Source organism: Globicephala melas, chromosome 13 (assembly GCF_963455315.2).
Source record: "Globicephala melas chromosome 13, mGloMel1.2, whole genome shotgun sequence".
Classification (NCBI taxonomy): Eukaryota; Metazoa; Chordata; class Mammalia; order Artiodactyla; family Delphinidae; genus Globicephala; species Globicephala melas.
The window spans coordinates 14,624,229-14,647,719 of NC_083326.1; the positions used below are offsets into that span (position 1 = coordinate 14,624,229).

At 47.5% G+C, this 23,491-nt stretch overlaps 1 protein-coding gene across 1 annotated transcript; it reads right to left on the reverse strand.

The window, feature by feature from the left end:
• CPLX4 (complexin 4) lies at positions 1 to 22,901 on the reverse strand. Its single transcript, XM_030868080.2, has 3 exons — positions 22,735 to 22,901; positions 17,229 to 17,316; positions 1 to 228 (listed from the first exon to the last, which is right to left on the reverse strand). The coding sequence occupies exons 1-3, from the start codon at positions 22,899 to 22,901 to the stop codon at positions 1 to 3; spliced, it is 483 nt and encodes a 160-aa protein (XP_030723940.1).
• Positions 22,902 to 23,491: the final 590 nt, after the last annotated feature.

Consider the following 23,491-nt stretch of genomic DNA (forward strand, 5'->3'; position numbering starts at 1 on the left):
TCACATCACAGAACACTTCTGCTCCGCTGTCTGCCTGATCTCCGTGAAGGTGGCCTGGGCTTTTTCTTTGATGGAATCCAAGTCCATGTTCTGGAGATTCTGTAACTGCCCGAGAATAGAATCCTTATCTTCTTCCTCTTCTTCATCCTCATCTACCATTTTCCGGAGATCTTCGGGCAAATCCACATCATCTCCAGCCATCTGGATTTGGTTCTCGTCCATTTCACTCTGTGCGGCAAAACAAACACGGAGATGGAGAAGCCATTCTAAAACAAACACACAAATCCTGAAAGCAGCAGGGAGATAGAGGTCTGTTGCGGATGGATGGAGGGAATGGAACATTTGGCCACCTCGCAGCAGAGCCTGGGCCTGGTACCAGTTATGGAGGCCAGACATGCCGGTTGAGACCCCCCCCCCCCAACCTTTCACTGCAGTTGGGTCGATTGGAACCTTCTAGCACAGTGGTTCTCAAAGTGTGGTCCCTGGACCGGGCATGTTAGAAAGACAAATTCCCCGCCTCCACCCTAGGCCTACTGAATCAGAAACTCTGGGGTGGGGGTCCAGCGATCTGCATTTGAAGAATCCCTCTCCTATCGTGCTGATGCCCAAAAAGTTTAACCAACTCCGCCTCAGGGCAGCTCTGCAAGCTTTGTTGTCTATCAGCCCCAGGCTGTTGTGACTCAGGGATCCCACTCTGGAGGGTGGGGTTTGGGTTCACAGGGCCAGACAGTGCTCCCTCGATCCAGCCATCTCTCTTCAGGGGCAACGTCTGTTTAACCATCGCCCCTTCCCTCCCTTCTACTAGACACAGAATCGCCTCAAACTCAACTTTACATCCTTATCACCTTGAAGCGAGTCTGGCGCACTGCTTGTTAAGTGAATCGTCCAGCACCGTCTAGCCTTGCATGTCGCCGATGCCTTACAATTTCCTTTTGTGGTCCTAGTTGTGGCTGTCCCACGAGCTCTTAGTTCCTGCCGCCTGGCCTCGGAAATCCCTTTACCCTTAGGCTGCAGAGCCCTTTGTTTTGTAACAGAGAAGAATCTAGAGAAAAAGTTTCTCTGGGAAAGGCAAGGGTTTCCTTTCTCAGATGACTGCTCTTGGATATAATTTTCTGAGAGGTCTCAGATATAAATTTCTGAGGTTGTGACGTGAGGGAAACTGGGCTTTGGGGACACAGAATTTTAAAAAGAGCACCAGAAAAGCGAATGACGGGAAAGATCTAAGTGATCTTGTGGTCTAAGTGGTGGGAAAGATCTAAGCAGACTGTAGGGCCCACCTCAAGGATGTGGTGACCAGCCTGGAGTTTGTTACCAAAGGGCATGAAAACCCACACAAAGGCAAAATGATCATCTCAGTCTTAAGCAGACTGCATTGATTTGATTGGAGAAAGATCTGGGCACCCGCCAAGTCCCCACTTCTGATGCTCTGTAGCTCCAGACTTCTCCGATGGCCTTCGAGAGGCTGGAGACCACAGCCTTTCCCCAGAGCTCCTTTTATTTGGTTCTCTGGGTAAAGTGACAGCAAGCCTGGCTCCAGAAACAGGTTGAGAGGCCGACTTTTTTTTTTTTTAACTCAAAAAGATTTATTCTAAACATTAAAAGTTGACATAATTTGTTACAAAATGCAGCAAAGGACTTTTGATATTTTCCCCCCAGAAAACTTCAGTTTAGGCAAAAACAATGTGAACTTCGCTCAGGATGAGGTTGTAAAAACCCCCTCTGGGCAGGGTATGCCATCATGTTGGCAGCCCCAGGGCACCATCGACAGATGAGGATGTGAGGCACCAGGGCGGATGCCTCAGCTCGGCCGTGATGGACAGGTTCCCCCATCGCTGGCCCCTGCTCAGTTATTTTCCTTTTGCAAACACAGTGGAGCTAGCTTCACAGAGGCAGTTAGCCAGCCCAAGAGAGAAGTCTCAGTTTTGTCTGGAAGGATCTGACGTGGTGTCTCTGCCGATCCTGTTCAGCAGCTCTGAGCTCTTTTTTTGTGTTGTCCACACGCGGTCATGGAGCTCAGCGGCTCACCTTCCAACGCGAAACTTCTAGATTACCTGCCCTGCCCTCCACAGAGTTCCCTCTTCGTATTTACTCCCTTGCTTTCTTTCCCCACCTCAGGAGGCCGACTTCTGATGCTGAGAAGACGAGGATGCCTTTGGGCGGCGTGGTCTTCACCAGGCCCTCCCTGGAGACCCCTGGGAATGGCGACTCTCAGTGTGGACTCCCCAGGTGAGAGAAGCTTCTCTGTGCACTTGGCCAGGCCTCTTCCCCTCAAGGCGCTTAAGGGATTAATTAGTTCCTCATCAAACTGGTGTGGGGATTAATTAGTTAATCCCCAGGGGCTCCCAGCCAATCCTCCATTTCTGTTTATTTTTTATTTACCTTCCCTCGAGGTTGCCCTTTGAGGCATCCCTTTGAGGATGGTCCTCAGGGCATTTTTACAGGGACAGGAGAGAAAGCAGGGCCTCCTGGTGATTCTCAGTTCACGTAACTGTGGGACCCCTGCGCACACATACACGATTTGCAAAGGCATTGCTGGGAATTCTGGTACCCCCGCCCCTCTTGTTCGTAATAAGATCTCTGCACATGGACAGAGTAGCTGCTGGGGGCCTGGAGGGACAGGCAGCTAGAGGGGCCAAAGGGCCAGTGAGCCAGCCAGTTGGTGCCCAAAGAGACCCGAGGCACTCAGGAGGGCTCCCGGGCCGGTGCTCCCCAGCACCCTCTTCACCAGGCAGCTCAGTGTTCTGCCTCTGCCGCTTTGGACCAGTTCGGGTTTATTTTTACCTCCTTCCACTGGCCCAGGGAAGGGAGGGTAGTGGGGTTCCACTTTGCCTCCCAACTCACAGAGGGGATCTGGGTCGGCACAACTTCTAGCCAAGTGGTTCTCAAAGTGGGGTCCCGGGGCCAGCCACAGCAGCATGTCCTGGAATCTTGTTAGAAAAGCACATTCTCACCCAGACCTGCTGATTCAGAAGCTGGGGGCGTGGGCCGAGCCATCTGTGATTTAGCAAGCCCTCCTGGTGATTCTGGTGCTTGCTAAAGTTTAAGAAGCCCCGCTCCACATCCCTTGAAGACAGGGGGCTGTAACTTACTCATCAGTAAGTCTCAGAACCCAGCGGAGTGTCTGGCGTGTCGCCACGGACAATAGATGTTTATTGAATGACTCGGTGAGCCCGTTGTCAGGGACTATAGCAGCGTTAACAACACTTGAATGTGCAGGCCCTCTCTACTGTCAAGAGCTCTGTTTCATAGCTACTGACTTGTTTATGTTTACGCTCTGCTGGAGGCAGTGCAGCCTAGAGGTCAAGTGTTGGTTTGAGAATCAGATTACCTGAGCATGAAGGTTACTGCCACCGCTTACAGGCTGTGTGACCTTGGGCACCTAACACTACCTCTCTGAGCTTTATTTCCTTATTTATAAATTGGGGTTATGTTATTTGCCTAAGAGTTACAGAAGAGTAATTAAATGATAACTGAATTATCTGGAAAATATTAAGCATATATATAATTATATATAATTAAAGGTAGATACTCCTGAATGTAATGACCTTCAGAGGGAGGGGGAGGGGGATTTGCACTGCATAGTCTTGACTCTGCACGTGGTGCTCAGCCCCATCAGAAGGCTTCGCTCTCTTGGCCCCTTACCTCTGGCCTGGGAATGAACCCTCCCTACCTTCACTCCAGAGGCTCAGCGTTCCTAGCAAACTGGGCCTATTCATTTCCCTTTCAGCACTAGGCCCTCAATTTTGGGAGAAACCTGCCCAGAGGGTCCAGCTCCCCTTACCCCTTGTCAGGCTCACCCTAATGTTTGTGGGACACAGAGGATAAATACTGACAGAGGTCCCTGGCTTAGACCTGTACCTCTTTTTTCCCCAGTCCCTGGTTCCATCCTTCCATGGGAGGCTTGTGTGTATGGTTTCCAGTATGCAGACCGCCACCCTACTTTTCAGGCCCAGGGGTACTCAGGCCAGCAGCTCAGTGTACCCTCGAGAGGACAGACCTGGTGCAGAGGCCTGGGCAGGCCCCAGAATGCATTTAGGCAGGGAGTTCAGGGCATTGGGCAGCCAGAGTGTGGTCTACAAGAGGGGTGTGGGCAGGCCTGTCCCTTTGGCCGCAGACTTCTCACCCCTTGTGAAGGTGTGGCTGGTGGAGGAACAGAGGAGCGTCTTCTAAAGCACAGGGCCGGGGGCTGGTGGTGCTGTTTGTCCGGCCTCAGGGCGGCACTGGGTGTGGTCAATGGCTGTGGTCAGAGAGTCCTGTGACCACCATCCTTCTGGAAGGACAACGCTACTGACTGTGCATCAGAGCACCATTGCTGCAAGTGATGATTCTAGTCCTGGAATCAATTTTCTTGGGCTGCAGCCTGTGCCCTGGGCACATCGTAACTAAGCGTAAGACAACCAGGCAGGTCTAGAGGACAAAATGAAGTCCTCTGGAACCAACCCTGAACTCCCGGACTCATTAGCACTGTGGGTCAGCTGTAGACCTAGGACGGGCCAAGGGTTAGGGTCCCTCCCCTTTGCAAAAAGCTGCAGCCAACCCCGACCCCGATCCTGCAGAGGCGGCTATGACAGCGGGAAGACTGTGGGATTTAGAGCCGGGAGACCGGGTCTGTCCTTCGCCCACTGCGTGACCTTGGGCAAGTCACCTTACAATTTGATGCCCACCAGGTGGGACCCTCAGAGGATTACTGAGCAGATTGAACGAGACATATTGTGAAACGGCCTTGTAAGCGTCTCCACTCTGGACAAACAGTAGCTGTGGTTATTAATATTTTAGAGGAAAAAGCGCAGCACGGCGTCAAGATCCCTGCTGAAAGGATCCCTGGGAGAAAGAAGGCGTGCACAGTGAAAGAGAGGGTGGAAGAGTACCAGCCCTTAAGGAAAAAATCGGGACAGAGCAAGCAATTCAGGCCCGTCTATGGGATTTATACCGTGGACCCTGGGCCTTGTCTCTCCCTTGCGTGACAAACCACCCTGCCGATAGGACCTTGTCTACCATCCACACAATGAAAGTCTTCTCCTGACTTTCTGCTGCTCCAGGTTGGGAATGCTAGGAATATTTTGACAGAGTTCACGCATCAGGAAAAGGCAGCAATGCCTCATCACAGCCCACGAGCACAAACGCAGTTACAGCCAATACAAATTAGCTCCAGGGAGGGAGGGGAAGTTTGGCGCTGAGAACCATGGTGTAGGTGAATAAATGAATGAATGAATGAGTGAGTGAGTGAGGGAAAAAGTGAAGTGAACCAGCATAGAAAGAGGAACTATAGGCTATACTTCATTCTTCGGGGTTCTGTTTCAGAAGCCTCCTCTTTTCTAGAAAGCTTATCAACTTGCGCTATTGTTTAATGCAGTTAAGAGCTAATTATTTTTATGCTGGCTGACCAGAATTAGTTTTAATCTCTTGCTTTTTAACCAGATTTATAATCTTAATTGCCAGTGCTGAATGCCCCATTATTTAAATAGCCCCGTAGCCTGCATTGCTATTCCCTGTGACTGATTTCTGACCTTTCTCTGAAGGGTAAGCACGACGCTGGATTCAGACTTCCTACATCCTCATCTTGATAAACTGGCCTTCATCTTGTACCAAACTGGAGATATGATGATAAACTATCTTACACGGTTATATGATCAAAAGGCTGAGTATTTACCACTTAAGAGTCCAGTCAGTCAAGCTTGGTGTACAAGCACACACCAGTCTGTTTGATACAAGGTAGCTTTGATTTTGCTTTGTTTCCTTATTTTTGGTCCACAGGATACCAAACCGCTGGATTAATGGATTTCTTTCCCGTGGACGAGTGGATCTAATATTTGATGTTTTACCTATTTCTGAGGATCTCCAATGTCAGCAGTTACCTGTTTTCACAAACCACCCCTCACTGTCCTGGTGATGAGTGAGGCAGCCACGCTGGCCCCTAGGCAAGGGGACAGCATCCCCTGGCTCCCATCCTGCTGGAGCTTACAAGACATTGGGAGTGTGGGGTGTAGATCGAAGGATACAGCCAGTCAAAAAACGCCTCTATAGAGAGGAAAAGGGGGCATGGCCTGCTTTGCCGAAAGTAAGGAGGAATTCGGGCTGGACCAGGAGGGAGGTGGGTGTGAGGCCCTTGGGGGCTAGGCTTCAGCAGAAATCCTCATCCTTGCTCTGATCAGATGCTGCTGAAGAACTGAGTTTATGTTTTCTCCCTGGGGACAGTGGTTCTCGACCCTCTCTGTACCTCTGAATCCTTTGTAAAGTGTCGAAAACCACGATGGTCAGGCCCCACCCCCATATTTGGCTCTAGGGATCTGTGGCAGAGACCCAGGCAATAGAGTTTTTAAAAAGCTTCCCCGGGTGATTCTAACGCATGAGTTGGTGTTGAGACCTTGTCCCGGGCTTGCTAGCTGCAACTTCTGCTATACCACACCGTCTTTCCCTCTTTAGCTACTTAAAGAGCCCTCAGCACACCCAGAATGGGACAGAGGCTGTGGATTTGACTCCTCGAATACAGTTTTCAGTTTTTTAAAAAATTAATTTTGTTGTGCTAGGTCTTAGCTGCCGCAGGCGGGCTCCTTAGTTGCGGCATGCATGTGGGATCTAGTTCCCTGGCCAGGGATCAAACCCCGGGCCCCCTGCACTGGGAGCGTGGAATCTTAACCACTGCGCCATCAGGGAAGTCTCCCAGCCGTCAGTTTTTAATGTTTGATTGAGAGGGTGCACACACAGGGCCCCTCGTGGGATGAAATGTCCCCACTGTGTACATCTTAAACTTCTTTCCTTTACGCAGACGTTCCAGAGGGACTCAAGAAGCTCTTAGAGGCCGCTTGTCCAAGCCTCTCCTTTACAGATAAGGAAACCGAGGTCCTGGGAGGTGAAGATACTTGCATAAATGTCATTCTGCTTGTTAGGGGACAAGAAACCAGCCCTGCTGCCAGGTCTCGCAGGAAAATGTGGCCAGTGGGTCGGATTGGCTTGGAGTTGAATCTTGCCATTTACCAGCTGTGTGACCTTGGGAAGTCCCATTCCCTCTCTGAGCCACTCTTCTTATCTATGAAGGGGAGATGATATCTACCTACCTTCCAGGGTGGCTGTGAGGATTAAGTGAGAAAGTGCGGCTAAGCGACACATCCAGATCTGACGACTTTCTTCCCTTCCCAGGTTCCCCCCAGGACCTTCAATCCACGGCTCTTTCAAGGGCGTGAGTAAAAGGAGCAACTGAACTAGGGCAGCAAAGGGAGGAGCGGGAAGGGACAGCCCCTAATGGGCCTCTGATGGCCTCCCTGTGCTGCCACCAGAAACAGCTGCTCAGAAGCAGGAGGTTTCAGTGTCTGGGACCCGGCCAGGCAGCCCTGAGAGCTCCTGATCTGAAGAAGGCGGGCGAAGAAAGCTTCACAAAATCCGATCTGTTTGTTAGAGACAACTTTCAAATTCAGTTCTAATGGAGCTTTCAATGCACTACGTTTAAAGAAACTCTACTGATAGATTTTCTTCTATCTTCATCTTTGTTCAGAGTGAACGATGCCCTTAATACAGCAGACAAACACCAGGTGTAACTAAATCGTATAGCTCAGCAGGGAGCATGACATTATTTTTCAATGACTAACCTAGACTGACAATTCTGTTAATAGGATTAGGGTTCATTGTGGAACTGTTTTCTCTTATTAATTTGGCTTGACTTACATATACATTTTGAATTGGCTAGAAAGAGGGGCACCTTTGTTTTCAGAGAAAAATCTTGTGGCTTTATTTAAAATGTATTACTGCCTCTATTTGCAAAAAAATATGACGTCTTAATTATTATATAAAGTAATTCTGTATTTTATACAAAATCATAATGTCGAATCCAGTCTTGTTCTTTTCATGAAACTTGATTTTAATGTAACTCTTATGGCTGATAGATTCCTTCTGCTGTTTTTGATACTTTGGGTGTGTTTCTGTTTTCCTTTTTTCCCTATGACATCGATCATTCAGCAAACCTTCTGTGTGTGTGTGTGTGTGTGTGTGTGTGTGTGTGTAGTATGTGCATATGTATGTGTGCGTGGTGTGTGTGTGTGCGTGCATGTGTGTGTGTGCAGCTTCTACGTGTCAGACACCATGCAAGGCCCTGATGACAGAGACAAAACGTCAGCCCCTTTGTTAAGAAGCACACAATCCAGCAGGTGAGAGTATTCAGGTTGGAAAGATGGCATAAGAGACATGCACTCAGGTATTACGCGAGCATGGAGGAGGGGGAGGGGAGGGAGGTCATGGAAGTTTCTGGAGGAAGTGGCACTAGACCAACGTCTTACAGGAAGGAAAGAGGTCACAGGGAGCAGGGTGTAGGGGACGCGAAGCAGGAGAGTAGTATAGTCCAGGCGAGGGGTGGCAAGAAGTGAGGCTGGAAAGTTAGGAGCCACATCATGGTGTACAGGCCAGGGGGGTTGGACTTGATTCTGAAAAGTCATGGTAAACCTTCGTTGTTGTTGTTTTTTTTTTTTATAAAAACAGGGGAGGAGGGGACTTCCCTGGTGGCACAGTGGTTAAGAATCCACCTGCCAATGCAGGGGATACGGGTTCGAGCGCTGGTCTGGGAAGATCCCACATGCCGTGGAGCAACTAAGCCCGTGCGCCACAACTACTGAGCCTGCGCTCTAGAGCCCATGAGCCACAACTACTGAGCCCGCGTGCCACAACTACTGAAGCCTGCGCGCCTAGAGCCTGTGCTCTGCAACAAGAGAAGCCACCGCAATGAGAAGCCCGCGCACCGCAATGAAGAGTAGCCCCACTCGCTGCAACTAGAGAAAGCCCGCGCGCAGCAACGAAGGCCCAACGCAGCCAAAAATAAATAAATAAATAAAATAAAAAATAAATTAATTAAAAAATATATATATATATAAAAAACGGGAGGAACAGAATCAGTTTGCATTTTGGAAACCTCACTCTGCAATTCTGAGGGAAGCAAGAGAAAGTCAACGATCTCCTTGACGTATTGTAGTAAAATTGCTGAGAAGTGACGAGCCCTGCACTTGGGGATGAGCTGAGAATGACTTATGAGGTGAAATGACGGTGACCTGGTGCTTTGCTCTATGTGGGGCTGGAGGAGGGAAGAGGCAAGGGTGACTCCAGGGGGAGTGCTGTGGGGGAGCCCTCGGTGGAGGTGGAGCCTGCAGGAGGCGCAGGGCTGGGGGAGGATCGGTGTCTGTCCTGGATCCGAGCTAAGAGGTGCCCGAGCAGAGGTGGACGCAGCAGTGAAATTTAGGGAGAAGGTCTAGGAAGGCGGGATAGATTGGAGTCATCAACACACACCTAAGTGGCAGCTGAAAGCAATAGAAGACGCAGCCATTCAGGGAGAATGTGATGGCTTGAGTGGGACAAAGGGCAATGGAGGAAACACCCTGGGATATTCGGAAATTTGGGGGCAGTCAGGGGAAGGGTAACCCTTGAAAGAGACAGAGAAGGAACAGTTTCAGGAGAAGGAGAATGAAGCTGAGGAGAGAGAGGGCTCCAAGGAGGAAGCAATGAGCTAAAGGAGGCAAAGAAATTTCTGCCCCAGGAAGAGCTGCTCCAGGAGGAGGTCCCCAAAGGAAAGAGAGGAACCATCTACCGCGTTGAGACCGACCGCCGAGCGTCGGCAGGAGGCAGCCTTCGGCAGAGCAGTGGGAACAAGTAATTTAGGAAGATGCCCAGAAAGCCACGTTCAAAGTGCTGTTTGCTTTAGTTGGGAGAGACTTGACCTCTTTTATAAAGGAGAGGCCCATAGGGAGGAAACGCTGAAGACACAGGACAGACGATCATTAGTGGAATGAGACCCAAATCTAACATGAGCATCATGGGTTACTTTAGGCAGTTGAAGTCCCCTGATTACCTGGAATTTGAAAACCAGAGGAAACCAACATAAGGGTGGACGTGAACGTCCTCACGACGGATATACTTTCCCACAAACACGTCTGATTACTGTGATTGGATGCTTGCATTTATTTGACTCCTTATGTGATGAGTGAAAAGTGGCCATCAAAAGACAAGGGTACGACCAACGGGGGTGACCTTGACGGTGAACAATAAACCCGGAGAGAAGGCCTGTGCTGTTTGCCGGACACCAGGGCTACACTCCTCCTTTCAGAGGCCACATTTCCTTTGCCCCGTCGGCAATCGACTGAAACTCTTTTTCACAGGAAACACCAGCCAAATAATTTCTTTAGAAAATACAGTTCTAATTCCAAAATGTGACACAGTTATCCTCATTAGACCTGACGGCTCCTGGGAAGACATCTTCCTCAAATCCGCTCTCCGTTGGGCCTGGGTGAGGGGACGGGCCCAGAATCCGCTCCTGCCGGTTATGTAACCGCTGCGAGTGACCGTGAGGAACTGTGAATGAGGCCCCCAGGGGTCCCCCCTCGTTAGCTGGAGGACCTGGTGAATGTGTCCAACCGCCTGTGGGCTGTTAATAGTATTAGTTCGGCTGTTTACCCAACATGGATTTTATAAGACGGCACCAGGGCTGAGGATTCTGCAAACCACGAGGGGAGGGAAGGTTGTTATCAGGAGCCCAATAAGGTCCTGGTGAGCCTTGCTTTCCGCCCAGCACCATTTTCTTTGTTAGACGGTTGTGTTCAGTTCTCAAGTCTGCCATCCTGGGTGGAGACACACGGTTTGGAGCGGGTGGGGGAAGAATGGAGCATGAAGAAGTACTGGGAAAAGACCAAAGAGGCTCAGGGGAACTTTGAGTCCTTGGGCAAGTCCCTTGATCTGCATGAGTTTCATGATGATGCATTGAGTGTACACCCATGATATGTGCTTTTCTGTATATCAAAAATGCTTAATAAAAAGAGAAACGCAGGGCTTCCCTGGTGGCGCAGTGGTTGAGAGTCCGCCTGCCGATGCAGGGGACACGGGTTCGTGCCCCGGTCCGGGAGGATCCCACATGCCGCGGAGCGGCTGGGCCCGTGAGCCATGGCCGCTGAGTCTGCGCGTCCGGAGCCTGTTTTCCGCAACGGGAGAGGCCACAACAGTGAGAGGCCCGCGTACCGCAAAAAAGAGAGAGAGAAAAATGAAGCTCAGACCCTGGGACCAAGCAGCCAAAGCGGCGCGGCAGTGTAGGAATCCACACCTGCCCTGGGAAGAGTCTAGAGAGGCCAGAAGAAGGGGCGGAGTGTGTGCTTCTCCCATGTGCCCGCCTATCCTGAGGTCATGGTCGTTGCTAATGACGATACCATGTCTGTCCTACTCATGTCTTTTGATGACCTTTTTAAAAAAAATAAAATCAAATTAATTAATTTTTTTTGGCCGCGTTGGGTCTTGGTCGCTATGCACGGACTTTCTCTAGTTGCGGCGAGCGGGGGCTACTCTTTGTTGCGGTGCGCGGGCTTCTCATTGTGGTGGCTTCTCTTGTTGCGGAGCACGGGCTCTAGGCGCTCGGGCTTCAGTAGTTGTGGCTCGTGGGCTCTAGAGAGCAGTCTCAGTAGTTGCGACACATGGGCTTAGTTGCTCTGCAGCACGTGGGATCCTCCTGGGCCAGGGCTCGAACCCGTGTCCCCTGCACTGGCAGGCGGATTCTTAACCACTGCGCCACCAGCGAAGTCCCTTTTTTGTTTTCTTTAAACAGTCACCATGTTATACATTACATTCCCAGGACTTATTTACCTTCTAACCGGAAGCTTGTATTTTTGACCCTCTTCACCCAGTTTTTTCCACGCCACCCCCCCCCACCTTGCTTCTGGCAACCACGAACCTGTTCTCTGTATCTATGAGCTTGGACTTTTTAGGTTCTCCGTATAAGTGAGATCTCCTTGGATCTTTCTCTGTCCGACTTATTTCACTTAGCATCATGTCACCAAGGTCCATGTGTGTTGTCACAAATGGCAGGATTTCCTTCTGTTTCATGGCTGGATAACAATTCATTGTCTATATGTACCATGATGACCACCTTTTAATCGTGGTAATCAGATGAATAATCCGATAAGTGCAGTAATCAAGATGGCAAGCCCCATGAAGGGGACACAAGGAATGACCTGGGAATCTGTTTCCCCACCTCCTCGCTGGCCCAGGCCACCCTCAGCCCTGTCCAGGCTGCCATAAGGGTCTAGTACTGACCAGCCAGCCCCTCATCCCTTTCCCTCCAATTCACTGTACACATTGCCATGGCCTTGGCCTTTCCCAATCACAGTGATGCCCATGGGCACTGCCTGGCCTTCCTGGGCCTCTTTGCTCCTTATTGGAACAACTAGGAGATGAAAACCTACCACTTATATTCCCATCATGCTTTTCAGAAGGCTTTCTAAAGGTTCCACTATGAAGGGTTCCTCTGAATAATTAAAGAAAGACCTAAGAGTTACAGCCAGTTCCATACCAGCCAGCAGCATGGGCCCCTCTAGAGAAGCTGGCTTGATACAAATATTAGAACCAAAGCATGACATTCTGGGCCTGGGAAATGACTATCCCCCATGGTCGTCATTTCCCCAAAGTCATCTCCTCTCAAGGCTGAATATTCCAATTCCTTCAATGCTTCCTCAATTACAGTCAGTCGTTTTAAAATCTCTCACCATCCTGGCTGCTGCGGAGACAGCTACAACGCTTGGTTTTCTAGCTGTTTCCCAGCGTGCCAGGGGAGGATCCTGCTGCTCAGACACTGCCCTCCCAGGCTGTACCCGCCACTGTCCCTCAAGTGTGCTGCCACCTCCTGCTTCGTGACAGGTGCTCACAGCAGAGCCCCCCAGGCCTTTCCAGGCTCGCTAGTGCAGCGACCGCTTTAGAACAAAATGCACAATCTGGTCCTTAATATCAAAAGAATGGACTTAAAAAAAAAAGTCATGTCCAGAAATTTATTTCTGTTCCTTAGCACCACCACGGCCCTTGCTACAGCACACAGTCCCCGGGGAAGAACTGAGAACATCTGAGGGGTGGTTCTTCTGGGGCAGCCCGGGTGCATTTCCCTGTGGCTGTGTCTGGGGACACCAGGGAGCTGGAAGGACCCAGATTCCTGTCCCTGTGCGGGCAGCGGCTCCTACCACGAGTACCACACCAAAGCCAGAATCTGGCTTGGACAGGAGTGACCTGTCTGCACAGACAGGAAGCAGCCACCCTTGGGCTGATCTTGGCCTGGGAAAAGTGTCTGTCCCTCCTTGCCCCTTTCCAGCCATGGGTGCTGTTGAAGGCCCCCTGTACCCTGTGCCTCAAAGGGGTGGGAGGAGAGCATGTAACTTGTGACAGCCACTCAAGGCAAAGGAAGTGGGGCAGGTCTGCACTCCAAGCCCGAGGCCTGCCTTGAGGTTGGGGTGTCAGCCACATCTGGTGAGAACTGGACAAGGCAGAATATGATCCAGGTGACGTTTTATGGCATTCTTCCTATTAATTACCATTGTTATGAATAGTACACATTGGATTAGATAGAATATCCATGTGCTTACAAAAAAGCAGGCAGTTGTATTGTTGGGGTTTTTCACACCATAAGCAAAGTCTCGCAACATTATGTGTAGCATCCATTTTTACGAAATCCAGCCATGTTATAAAGCGCCCTAGGGAGGCCTCCACCAGAAAGTAAACTCTGCGGTGAAGGATGACACGTGGAATGCTTTCAAGTCACACTATCACTGTTTACTTGAATTGTGTTGGAACTGCGTCAGCAACTCCCAGGTCTCTGGTCAAGCCATCAGCTGACACAGGGGCAGGAAAAGTGATGCACCTGGTCCTCCGGGGGATGGATTCTGCGACACTTTGCTGAAATAGTGAGCAGTGCTGGTTTCCCCCAAAGTCTCAGGATAATTTTAAACCACATGGAACTCCAAACCACGCTAAAACTTTTGGGACATCTCAAATATTAAGAGTAGAAATAGCAGAGACCTTGGGGCCAGAAGGAGCTACATCCAAATCCCTTTGTGTGTTAAGATGCTCTTTTGTGTGGTTGAGAGGCCCAAGTTCCAATCCTGGTTCTGTCACTCCACAGCTGTGGGGTTTTGCGAAGTCCCTTAGCCACAGCACCCCTACCCCCATCCCCCATTGCCTGCAGTTTCCTCAGGTCTAAAGTGAGGCTGCGGCATTAGATTCTTAGATGAACTCAAAGGTCTCCTTCAGGGTCTATGAAAACATCAGGTGGGCTCTCATGCATTGTGCATTTGAAACAGCTGTAGAAAAATGGGTACATGGGCAGCAGTAACCCATGCAACAAAAGACACTGGGCTCCATCGTTAACCATGTATAGATTTCTTTGGGGTCCCCCTCCTCTAGCTGGCTTTAGGGAGCAGTAGCCTGTGCAGATAGAGTCACTATCGCTCCAGGGAGCGTATGAATCTGTACGTTATGTGGCTATAATTCTCCCCTCTTCCCATAGTTTCTGTTGGAAAGGCTCTTGTTTCAAAGGACAGCTTGGCTCAGAGATTTGGGAATTATTTTTTCTCTGAAGAGCATCAAACTCATTTTACAAAGCCCAAAGTTGTCCACCTCTGAGAACTGAGGTGAGCAGGACCGTGGGCTCACCAACAAAGCTCAGATGCTTGTGGTTCAGGGACCTCCAATTCTTGCCTTGTTTACAAATATCAGTGTGCCCACCCCAGGCCTCCAAGACCCCTGGTTGTTATTATCAAGAAATAAAACTTTTGTGCATAGAGATAATAACAGCAATTAGAGTGATCACCCATGGAGCTCTTTCCACTCATCAGGCAGTCGCCTCGTCAGGCACACCTTATTATCTCAGACAAAGACCTCAGGAGGTAGGTATCACTGCCCTCATTTTATAGATGAGGAAACGGAGGCTCAGATATGTTAAAAAACCATCTGAGATTGCAGATGTCAGAGCCAGAATTGAAAGCCAGTTCTCCTTATATCTTCACCAAACAACAGAACAGTCGTCAAAAATATATCCTCAACAACAACAGATATATATGTATTCTTAAAAAGCCCCACCTTTGGGACTTCCCTGGTGGCGCAATGGTTAAGAATCCGCCTTTCAATGCAGGGGACACGGGTTCCAGCCCTGGTCTGGAAAGATCCCACATGCCGCGGAGCAACTAAGCCCATGCGCCACAACTACTGAGCCTGCGCTCTAGAGCCCACGAGCCACAACTCCTGAAGCCCGCGCGCCTACAGGCTGGGCTCCGCAACAAGAGAAGCCACCGCAATGAGAAGCCCATGCACCTCAAGGAAGCAGAGCTCCTGCTCGCCGCAACTAGAGAAAGCCCACGTGCAGCAACGAAGACCCAACGCAGCCAAAAGTAAATAAAATTTAAAAAACACAAAAAAGCCCCACCTTTCTAGAAGAGACACAGCCAGTTGATGGTGTGTGGGGGTGTGTGCGCAAGCACGCAAGTGCACTTTATTTCTGCTTCCTTCCAAACGAGATGTGTGGTGCTTTCATCAGATGCACCGGAGGCGGGAGGCGGGAGGCGGGAGGCGGGAGGCGGGAGGCGGGAGGCGGGAGGCGGGAGGCGGGAGGGCGGGGCTTCAGTTGAGTGGCGTGAATCTGTTGCCACATTGCTAAACACAGCCCAACCATCCCAGGGAGCTTCAGAAAATTCAGGCAACAGGAGCGGAGGGACCGTGTTAGAAGTGCTCCACACTCCCAAAATGCAGTCCCGGTGGGAAAAAGTACTAACCTGGAATAAGGTGGGCAAAAAGCAAGGCACTCTTTTCGAAATTCATTGGTTGCAAATGAACATGAGTTTAAATTTTATTGTGAGTTTTCCCCCCTCAGTGAGCACGTCCGTCAATGTCTCCCGGGCGCGGGGCTCTATACCTCTTCAGTGGCTTCAGCAGTGACCTTGCTTGGGCAATGGGCTCGCTCCCTTTGTTTACAGCTTGCAGCTTCTGAAGTCAGTTTTCCCAGGGATCTGCAGGGGACCCACTGAAGCAACTGGTTTAGCTGCACTTTCCAAACCGCCCAGCCCGCTGGCTCTCATCCCTGCGAGAAGACCATGTGCTTTGGAAGGATCTCTTTGGCTTCTCCAGGTGGAAGATGTTCTCTCAGGGAGGGTGCCCCTCTGGAAGGGGGAGTTGGACAGCCAACCCAGAAGGTGGAGGTGGAGTCATTTAGAGGAGCTGGGCGATCCCCAGGTAGGGGAAATGAGAAGCGAGTCGGGAGCAGGGAACTAGGCCCTTGGTCACCCCTGGATACAAGCCCTGGAGCAGTGCATCCGAGCCCTGTGCCAGGTCATGTCAACATATCCTGTTCCCACCTCCCAGGCAGCAAAGTCAAAACAGTTGTGCAGTAGAGGGCACTGCAAGCAGTGTTTTTTGTTTAAATTTAATTAATTAATTAATTTATGGCTGCGTTGGGTCTTCGTTGCTATGCACGGGCTTTCTCTAGTTGCGGTGCGCGGGTTTCTCATTGCGGTGGCTTCTCTTGTTGCAGAGCACAGGCTCTAGGCACATGGGCTTCCAGTAGCTGTGGCACGTGGGCTCAGTAGTTGTGGCTCACGGGCTCTAGAGCGCAGGCTCAGTAGTTGTGGTGCACGGGCTTAGTTGCTCCGCGTAATGTGGGATCTTCCCAGACCAGGGCTTGAACCCGTGTCCCCTGAATTGGCAGGCGGATTCTTAACCACTGCGCCACCAGGGAAGTCCTTGCAAGCAGTTTTTAGTTTACGAGTCAGACCCATGACTTTTGGAGACCAGCTACTTGACCAAAGCCCACAGGAGTTTGTCCTGTCAGCCAGGATGGATAAGATGGTGCTCGGTGACGACCATCACCACCACATCATCTCCAAAAGGAAGGAAGAGATTGTTCCTCTGACGTGGAGGAAGAATGTCATAGAAGTTAAGACCCTGGGCTCTGTTTTGCCTGGCAGCATGGCCCTTGGCCGGAGGGTAGTTACTCTCTTTCTTCCTCTGTTTCCTCTAAGAAACCTACCTTACAAGACTGTCCTGAGGATTAAATGAATTGATATGTGCCAAGCGCTTAGAACAGTGCCTGGCACTTAGGAAGGCGCTCAAGAAATGTCAGCTGTGATGATTATCCCCATTGTGCATTTATATATAGATGTTCTATAGTCTTTAGATAAATTTACATAAACAGGTATTACTCCATTTTGTTGAGAGGAAATGCAAGTTCAGAGGTTAAAAGACTGGAATCTAGTTTTTATGAACAAGTTCAATGCTATTTTCACTATATCAGATACCTCAATTACAATTAAGGCATATAAATATATTTATGTATTATATATATGTACATCTATGTGTGTGTATATATATATACCCATGAGTGTGACCCTTTCCTGATAATCAAACACTTTCCATTTCTTATTACTTAAAAAATGACTGGATGTTTACCGTGTTGAGTGTCTCACCTTTGGGAGTCTGTACTTTTCTCTGAGGTGAACTCTGAGGCACGCCCTCTCTGCCTTTTTTTGTGTAAAGGCAGCATCTCTTTCCATCCTAAAAGTAAAAGAATAGAATAAAGGATCAAAGGACGAAGAGAGCTAAGGCCATTCCAGCCCCTGTTCAGGGGAGCCAGACACTGGGACACACCTTCTTAGTTCCCACTGCCGGCAGACAAATGGGAAATAGGGGAGTTTTTCCTACATCCCCAAATTTCTGCCTCTCTGTCTGTCATTCCACTATCATAACTCAGTACAGACCCTAAATCCCAAAGACAGCTCAGTTCTGGGAACCTCTTTCTGATGCACCCCGGGAGAGGGGCAGGGTGATTACTCCTGATGTAGACCCGACCTCACTATGTTTCTCTAAGTACAACCTGAGACCACAAGCGTCAGAATCACCCGGAGCGCTCATTAAGAATGCAGCTTCTGGACGTGTACACACTAACAAACGTAAGGTAGATAGTTAGTGGGAAGCAGTCGCATGGCACAGGGATATTGGCTCGGTGCTTTGTGACAGCCTGGAGGGGTGGGATAGGGAGGGTGGGAGGGAGGGAGACGCAAGAAGGAAGACATATGGGAGCATATGTATATGTATAACTGATTCACTTTGTTATAAAGCAGAAACTAACACACCATTGTAAAGCAATTATACCCCAATAAAGATGTTAAAAAAAAAAAAGAGTAGGCAAAAATCAGACCTGGGTTATTCTAGATCAGGGGTCAGCAAACGTTTTCTGTAAAGGGCCGAAGAGTAAATATTGCAGATTTTTTGTGGGCCCTGTGTCTCTGTTTTAAATATTCAATTGTGCCCTTGTAGCACAAAAGCAGCCATAAGATGACATGTAAAGGAATGCGTATGACAGTGTTCCAATAAAACTTTATTTACAAAACTGGAAAAAAAAAAGAATGCAGCTTCCCAGTCCGACTGCATTGTGGAGAGAAGCTACATTTTAAAAATCATTTTGTTTCTTATTGTATTTATTAGGGGTTAACACATTTAGTTCTTCTGAAATGCTAGGTGTAGGAGCTGATGACAAAGGATGTTGAGTGTTATTCTTGGGACATAAGTTTTACTTATTTTTTAAATTAAAAAAATTGAAATATAGTTGCTGTACAATATTGTGTTACAGGTGTACAATATCGTGATTCACAATTTTTATTTTTTTGGCCGTACCATGTGGCATGTGGAATCTTAGTTCCCTGACAAGGGATTGAACCCGTGCCCCCTGCAGTGGAAGCACAGAGTCCCAACCACTGGACTGCCAGGGAATTTCCCCCTCCCCCTTTTTTCACACAATTTTTAAAGGTTATACTCCATTTATAATTATTATAACATATTGGCCATGTTCCCTGTGTTGTGTTACAATATGTCCTTGTAGCTTATTTTATACATAATAGTTTGTACCTGGGACCTAAGTTTTAAATTCTACAGAACACTTATTTTTATGGAAAAAAATGTTTGGAGCAAACCCCTAGCATCTCCTTCTACTTCCTTTCCTGATGCCCTTTATTAAACGCTTATGTGAACTTTCCATGTATCTATTTAAGGTCTGGGTCCGTCTCCACCCATGCTGCCTTGATTCTGCAACATTCCCAAAGTGGAAGACATTTTTGAGTTTTTAATTGTTTTTGGCCACATCATGCGGCATGCGGGACCTTAGTTGCCTGACCAGGGATCGAACCCACGCCCCCTGCAGTGGAAGTGTGGAGTCTTAACCACTGGACCACCAGGGAAGTCCGCAGTTTTGAGTTTTAAAGGATGTTCTCCTTCAGATCTCTGTAGAGCTGTGTTTCCACAAGACAGTTACACTCAGTGACTGAGAGTCTGAGATTCAGTTATTATTCTGTTCATTTAATTTCACCAATAAATTGTGATAGAATTCAGAACTCTGAGCTACAATAATGTGGAACTTTTAAAAAGCACTTGAAATCCTTGACAGCTGAAGCAGGGACATTTAAACATACGGCAGGGAATCCAATTGTGAAATGTTCTCTCTGTAATCTTACCAAAGAGAGATGTGTTCTGGAAACGATGCCTTCGTCCAGGGGAGAAAACACATCTGCTCCTCTCTTCCCATTGTTGCCATTTATAAACCACCAAGTCTGGCAGACTTTTCCTTCCCAGCATCTCTCATAACCATGCCTTTCATTTTAACTATAGCAGCTTCACGAATGTTCCATTACTCCATACCGTATCTTGTGCAGTGATTCTTTAAATAGCAGTCTGTTGACTAAAGTATTCTATCAAAAGAGCTGGAAGCAGTGGTGTGCTGGCAAACGTATCACAACCAGCTCTTTGGGGAAAGAAGCTGTTTGTAGAACTTGCCAATTTCCATGGTGTAAATACTCCCACCCAGGCGGATTTCAAACTATCAACTTGATGTCGCTGAATGAGGAATTGCGGAGAGATGAACACAGTCAGCTTTCATGAGTCAGTGCACGCTGCTGTAGGTCAGCTCCAGCATGTCACTGGCTGGAAGACTAATTTTGCTCAAGCACTGTTTAAATCAGCTACTCTTGAATTCAGCAATCTCCCTGGGCCTCTACTGCCCGGCATGGAAACGGTGAATATGGCCTGTCCACTTTTCTCTATCATAAATACTATGCCGGGCCACTTGATTGGAGAGGCCCTGGCCGTTTAAATGATCTCCCTGCTTCCATCGTAGCCCCACAATTGAGAAGCAACACTTTTAACAAACTCCCTCGGCGATTCTTACACAAGCTGAACAGGGTCACCTTCACAACACTGTGAATCAACCAGACTCCAGTAAAAATTTAAAAACATAAAATAAAATAAACAAGGTCACCTTCTAAGCCCCAACTTAGGATCAGTGTTCCCTTCCCTGTTTGGAGGGAGGCATCCTCAAACAAGGTAGGGTATGGATTTCCATAATGCCCTGCGGGTGGCCTAACTGGACTTGTGATGGTGCTGGTTTGAAGTGGGCTCCCTTGCTCAAGATGATCCAGAGAGAAGTGGACACCTTCGGGGACGTCTGTGAAGCTCACATTCACCACCTCTTCTCCCAGCTGCCCAAAGAAGTGCATTACTGGAGGCTATATTTATGTACCTGGCCCCGCCCTCTGGCTGTACAGGATTGGACCAAGCTGGATGAATGGACTTTCTTCTCTGGGAATTCGGGTTTGGGACTGAGAAACAGACCAGTAGTGTGGCTCGAGCTGTAATGGGTGAATTCGGGGGATGTCGGCTGCCATTTTTCACTGGTCACGTGGTTTGGGCAGAGGACCAAGTAGAGGGCTGACTGCCCCAAAAGAACAAAGCAGCCGTACTGAGGTGGAAGCCACGGCAAGAGATTGAAAACGAGGGCTCGTGGCTTCCCAGCAATGCTCTGGTCCTGGTTCAGGCACATATGAGGCCGGGGGGGATTTCTGTTATGGGTTTGCTGAAGCATCTTTGCATGAAGCATGATTTGCCTTAAAATAAATTCCCTGTTTTCATTTTCAGGTGGCTAAACTGGTTTCTATTTCTTGACTCCAAGTTTTGGAATCATCTTTTTTTTCACTGTAATAGTTGCTCTCATTTATACATTTTATTTTTTTATTGAAGTATAATTGATTTACAAGGTTGTGTTAGTTTCAGGTGTACAGCAAAGTTATTCAGTTTTATATGTATACATATACATATTCTTTTTCAGATTCTTTCCCCTTATAGGTTATTACAAAATATTGAGTATAGTTCCCCGATGCCTACTTCTTTATGTTGTATTCTATTCTAGGTGATGAAGCTCTTGAAAACTCAAGCAATGGACAGGAGGTCATGCCTCTTGCCATGGGAAAGCAGGCCAGCCTCATCGTCCTGCTACTATTGCTTAAATTGGTTGATAACATAAATGTATAACACACACACACCCCTGAGTAGCTGGTAAACAACCCAATCCACTGACTGACCATACCATTTGACTATCTCAGTCTTTCATCTGTCCAGATATAAAATTAAGTAAAACAAGGTCATTAGTTAATCAAACAGATGCCATATCTGTGACCAGATTTATTGCTGGGACATACTGAGTGATATTTTAATATCAGGTATATAGTCTATATTTCTGACCATTTTCTTTTTATTGGGCCCCTTGAGCTGAGAACATTTGGTGCTATTCTGCTTCTGTTTCATTACACATGTGTTCTTTTTTTTTTTTTAAACATGCCAAGGAATGATGCCTTTTTTTGCCTAAGTATTATTTTAGCACAAACATTACTTTTGCAGTTGCATTTTTTAAAAAAAACTGATCTTAAATTTACCGCAGAGCCAAGCATAATACATTCTAGGTAGTTGTATAAGTCACAATTTCTTTCAGGAAAAAATACAATAGACAAGGTTTCCATTAAATGCAGGCTTTTAAGCTTTCTTAGTTTCCTCCAGGTCATTAACCCTTCCACCTCTAATCATCTAGGACCCAGGCAACTATTATGTAATTGATCATTAGCAAAACAGCCACGGTGGCAAAAAGAAATACTTTTGTAACATACAATGTACATTGAACTTCAAGACTGATGCTTCAATACTCAGTTGATTTGATTATTAAGACTCAAATTAATTCTACCTTAAACTTTAAAAAATTACATCTATATTACACTTATTTAAAGATCAGTCTTCAGCAGTGAAAAAATGGTGATATTCACATTCCATAATACCCAACTGAAATGTTACTGTTTTATTTTTATTACATTTTATATAGCCAGAAGAATGTCCTTATTTTTTGGAGGTATATAGCCAAAGTATCTAGGGGTAAAGTATCGTGATGTCTGTAATTTACTTTAAAAATAGTTCTATCTGTCTACGTTTCCATGTATCTATCTATGATCTAACCAGATGATCATCTATAAGCAAATATGGCAAAATGTCAACTGTCAGCTTTATGCCATAGGTATACATGAGCATTCATTACACTGTTGTACTCTTCTCCATCTTTAAATTTTTCATAATAGGCAGTCCACACATTTATTCAGTCTTTGAGAAGCCAAGTTTTATGACATAATTGTCATGTCGTATTTTCTAGGCTTTTTTTCCTGCACATGTAAGATCAAGAACACTGTACTCTATGTTCTTTAAGGCCCTCTTCCAAGTGCAAAGTCTGAATTTTCACAATTTGAAAGCTTTCTACTTGCTAGGAGGGTGAATTTCCTGACGACTGTAAAGTTATCTAGGCACAGTTTTTCATTTGAACAATTGAGGTCAATTAAAATGCGTCTGGATCAGAAAGTGTTCAGTGGCTTTCAGGACAACATGCAGATTTATTTCGTAGTTTTCATTTCCCTTCATACAAGTAGGACATAGTAACTGCTGACGCTAGGAAATGGTTCACTTTAGCAGAACAGACTTTCCTCAGGTTAGAAGCAAACAGCACGAGGAAAGGCATCTAAAGAGCAAACAGGTAGAAACTGGGGAGCTGAAGACAGTCTGGCCAGAATGAATTTCTTTGTGCTTTTAAAAGGAAAGGAAGTTGCATGTACTCACTTCTCCTCGATCACTTGCTTTTGGTATTCCTCATATTCCTCTCTAGTCATCCCCTGAGCTGCGGCAGGATCAGATGTACCTCCTTCTTCTTTTTTTTCTTCAGACCTGCCACCAAGTCCTAAATTCTTTACCTGACTACTTATCATAGTTTTCATAAAGAAAGCCATTGTTTCTGCCCCAGAAAAAGAATACCAAGAACTCAGACAAAACCTGAAGGAAATAAAACCCCCACAAAACCTCTAAATATCTTCAACGACAGCAACACAGTTAAAAGCAGAGGACTTCGCACAGGCTCATCTATTCAAGGGCATAATGATACAGAAGAGTGGTTTGTGCGCTGTAAGCTGGATTAAAGAGGTGAACTCCTTAGTATAGAGAGGCAGATGGTTCAGATTCCTAAAGCGTACGATCAGACGCAACCGACTACTTTCTGAACTAATACACTAAGCTAATTTCAGAGGGGAAAAAACCCTTCACATTATCCATCCCTCTCCCTACCCATTTCTAAATTATAAGCCAGCAGGGATTCATCAAGAGTTGGTTCAATTAAATTAATCAGAGCAGACCGATTATATGGCTGTAGTGGAATTTCCAAATTCCAGCCCTTGAGGACAACATCCTGTTGAAAACTGAGTCCAATGAGACTCAAAACCCGAAATGCTTCGTTAAGCAAAAATAATCCTTTGATCCATCATTTTATCTCATTGGACTCTAAGGACTATGCAAGGATTTGCTTGAATTCTATACTGTTTCAGCG

Excerpts from the sequence above, each read along its gene's own strand:
- CPLX4 (XM_030868080.2), bottom strand. The coding sequence starts at position 22,901 with ATGGCTTTCTTTATGAAAACTATGATAAGTAGTCAGGTAAAGAATTTA. Across the intron at positions 17,317-22,734 it reads AAGCAAGTGATCGAGGAGAA|GATGGAAAGAGATGCTGCCT; the intron begins GTGAGTACATGC and ends TTTTACTTTTAG. Across the intron at positions 229-17,228 it reads AAAAGTACAGACTCCCAAAG|AGTGAAATGGACGAGAACCA; the intron begins GTGAGACACTCA and ends TTTGCCGCACAG.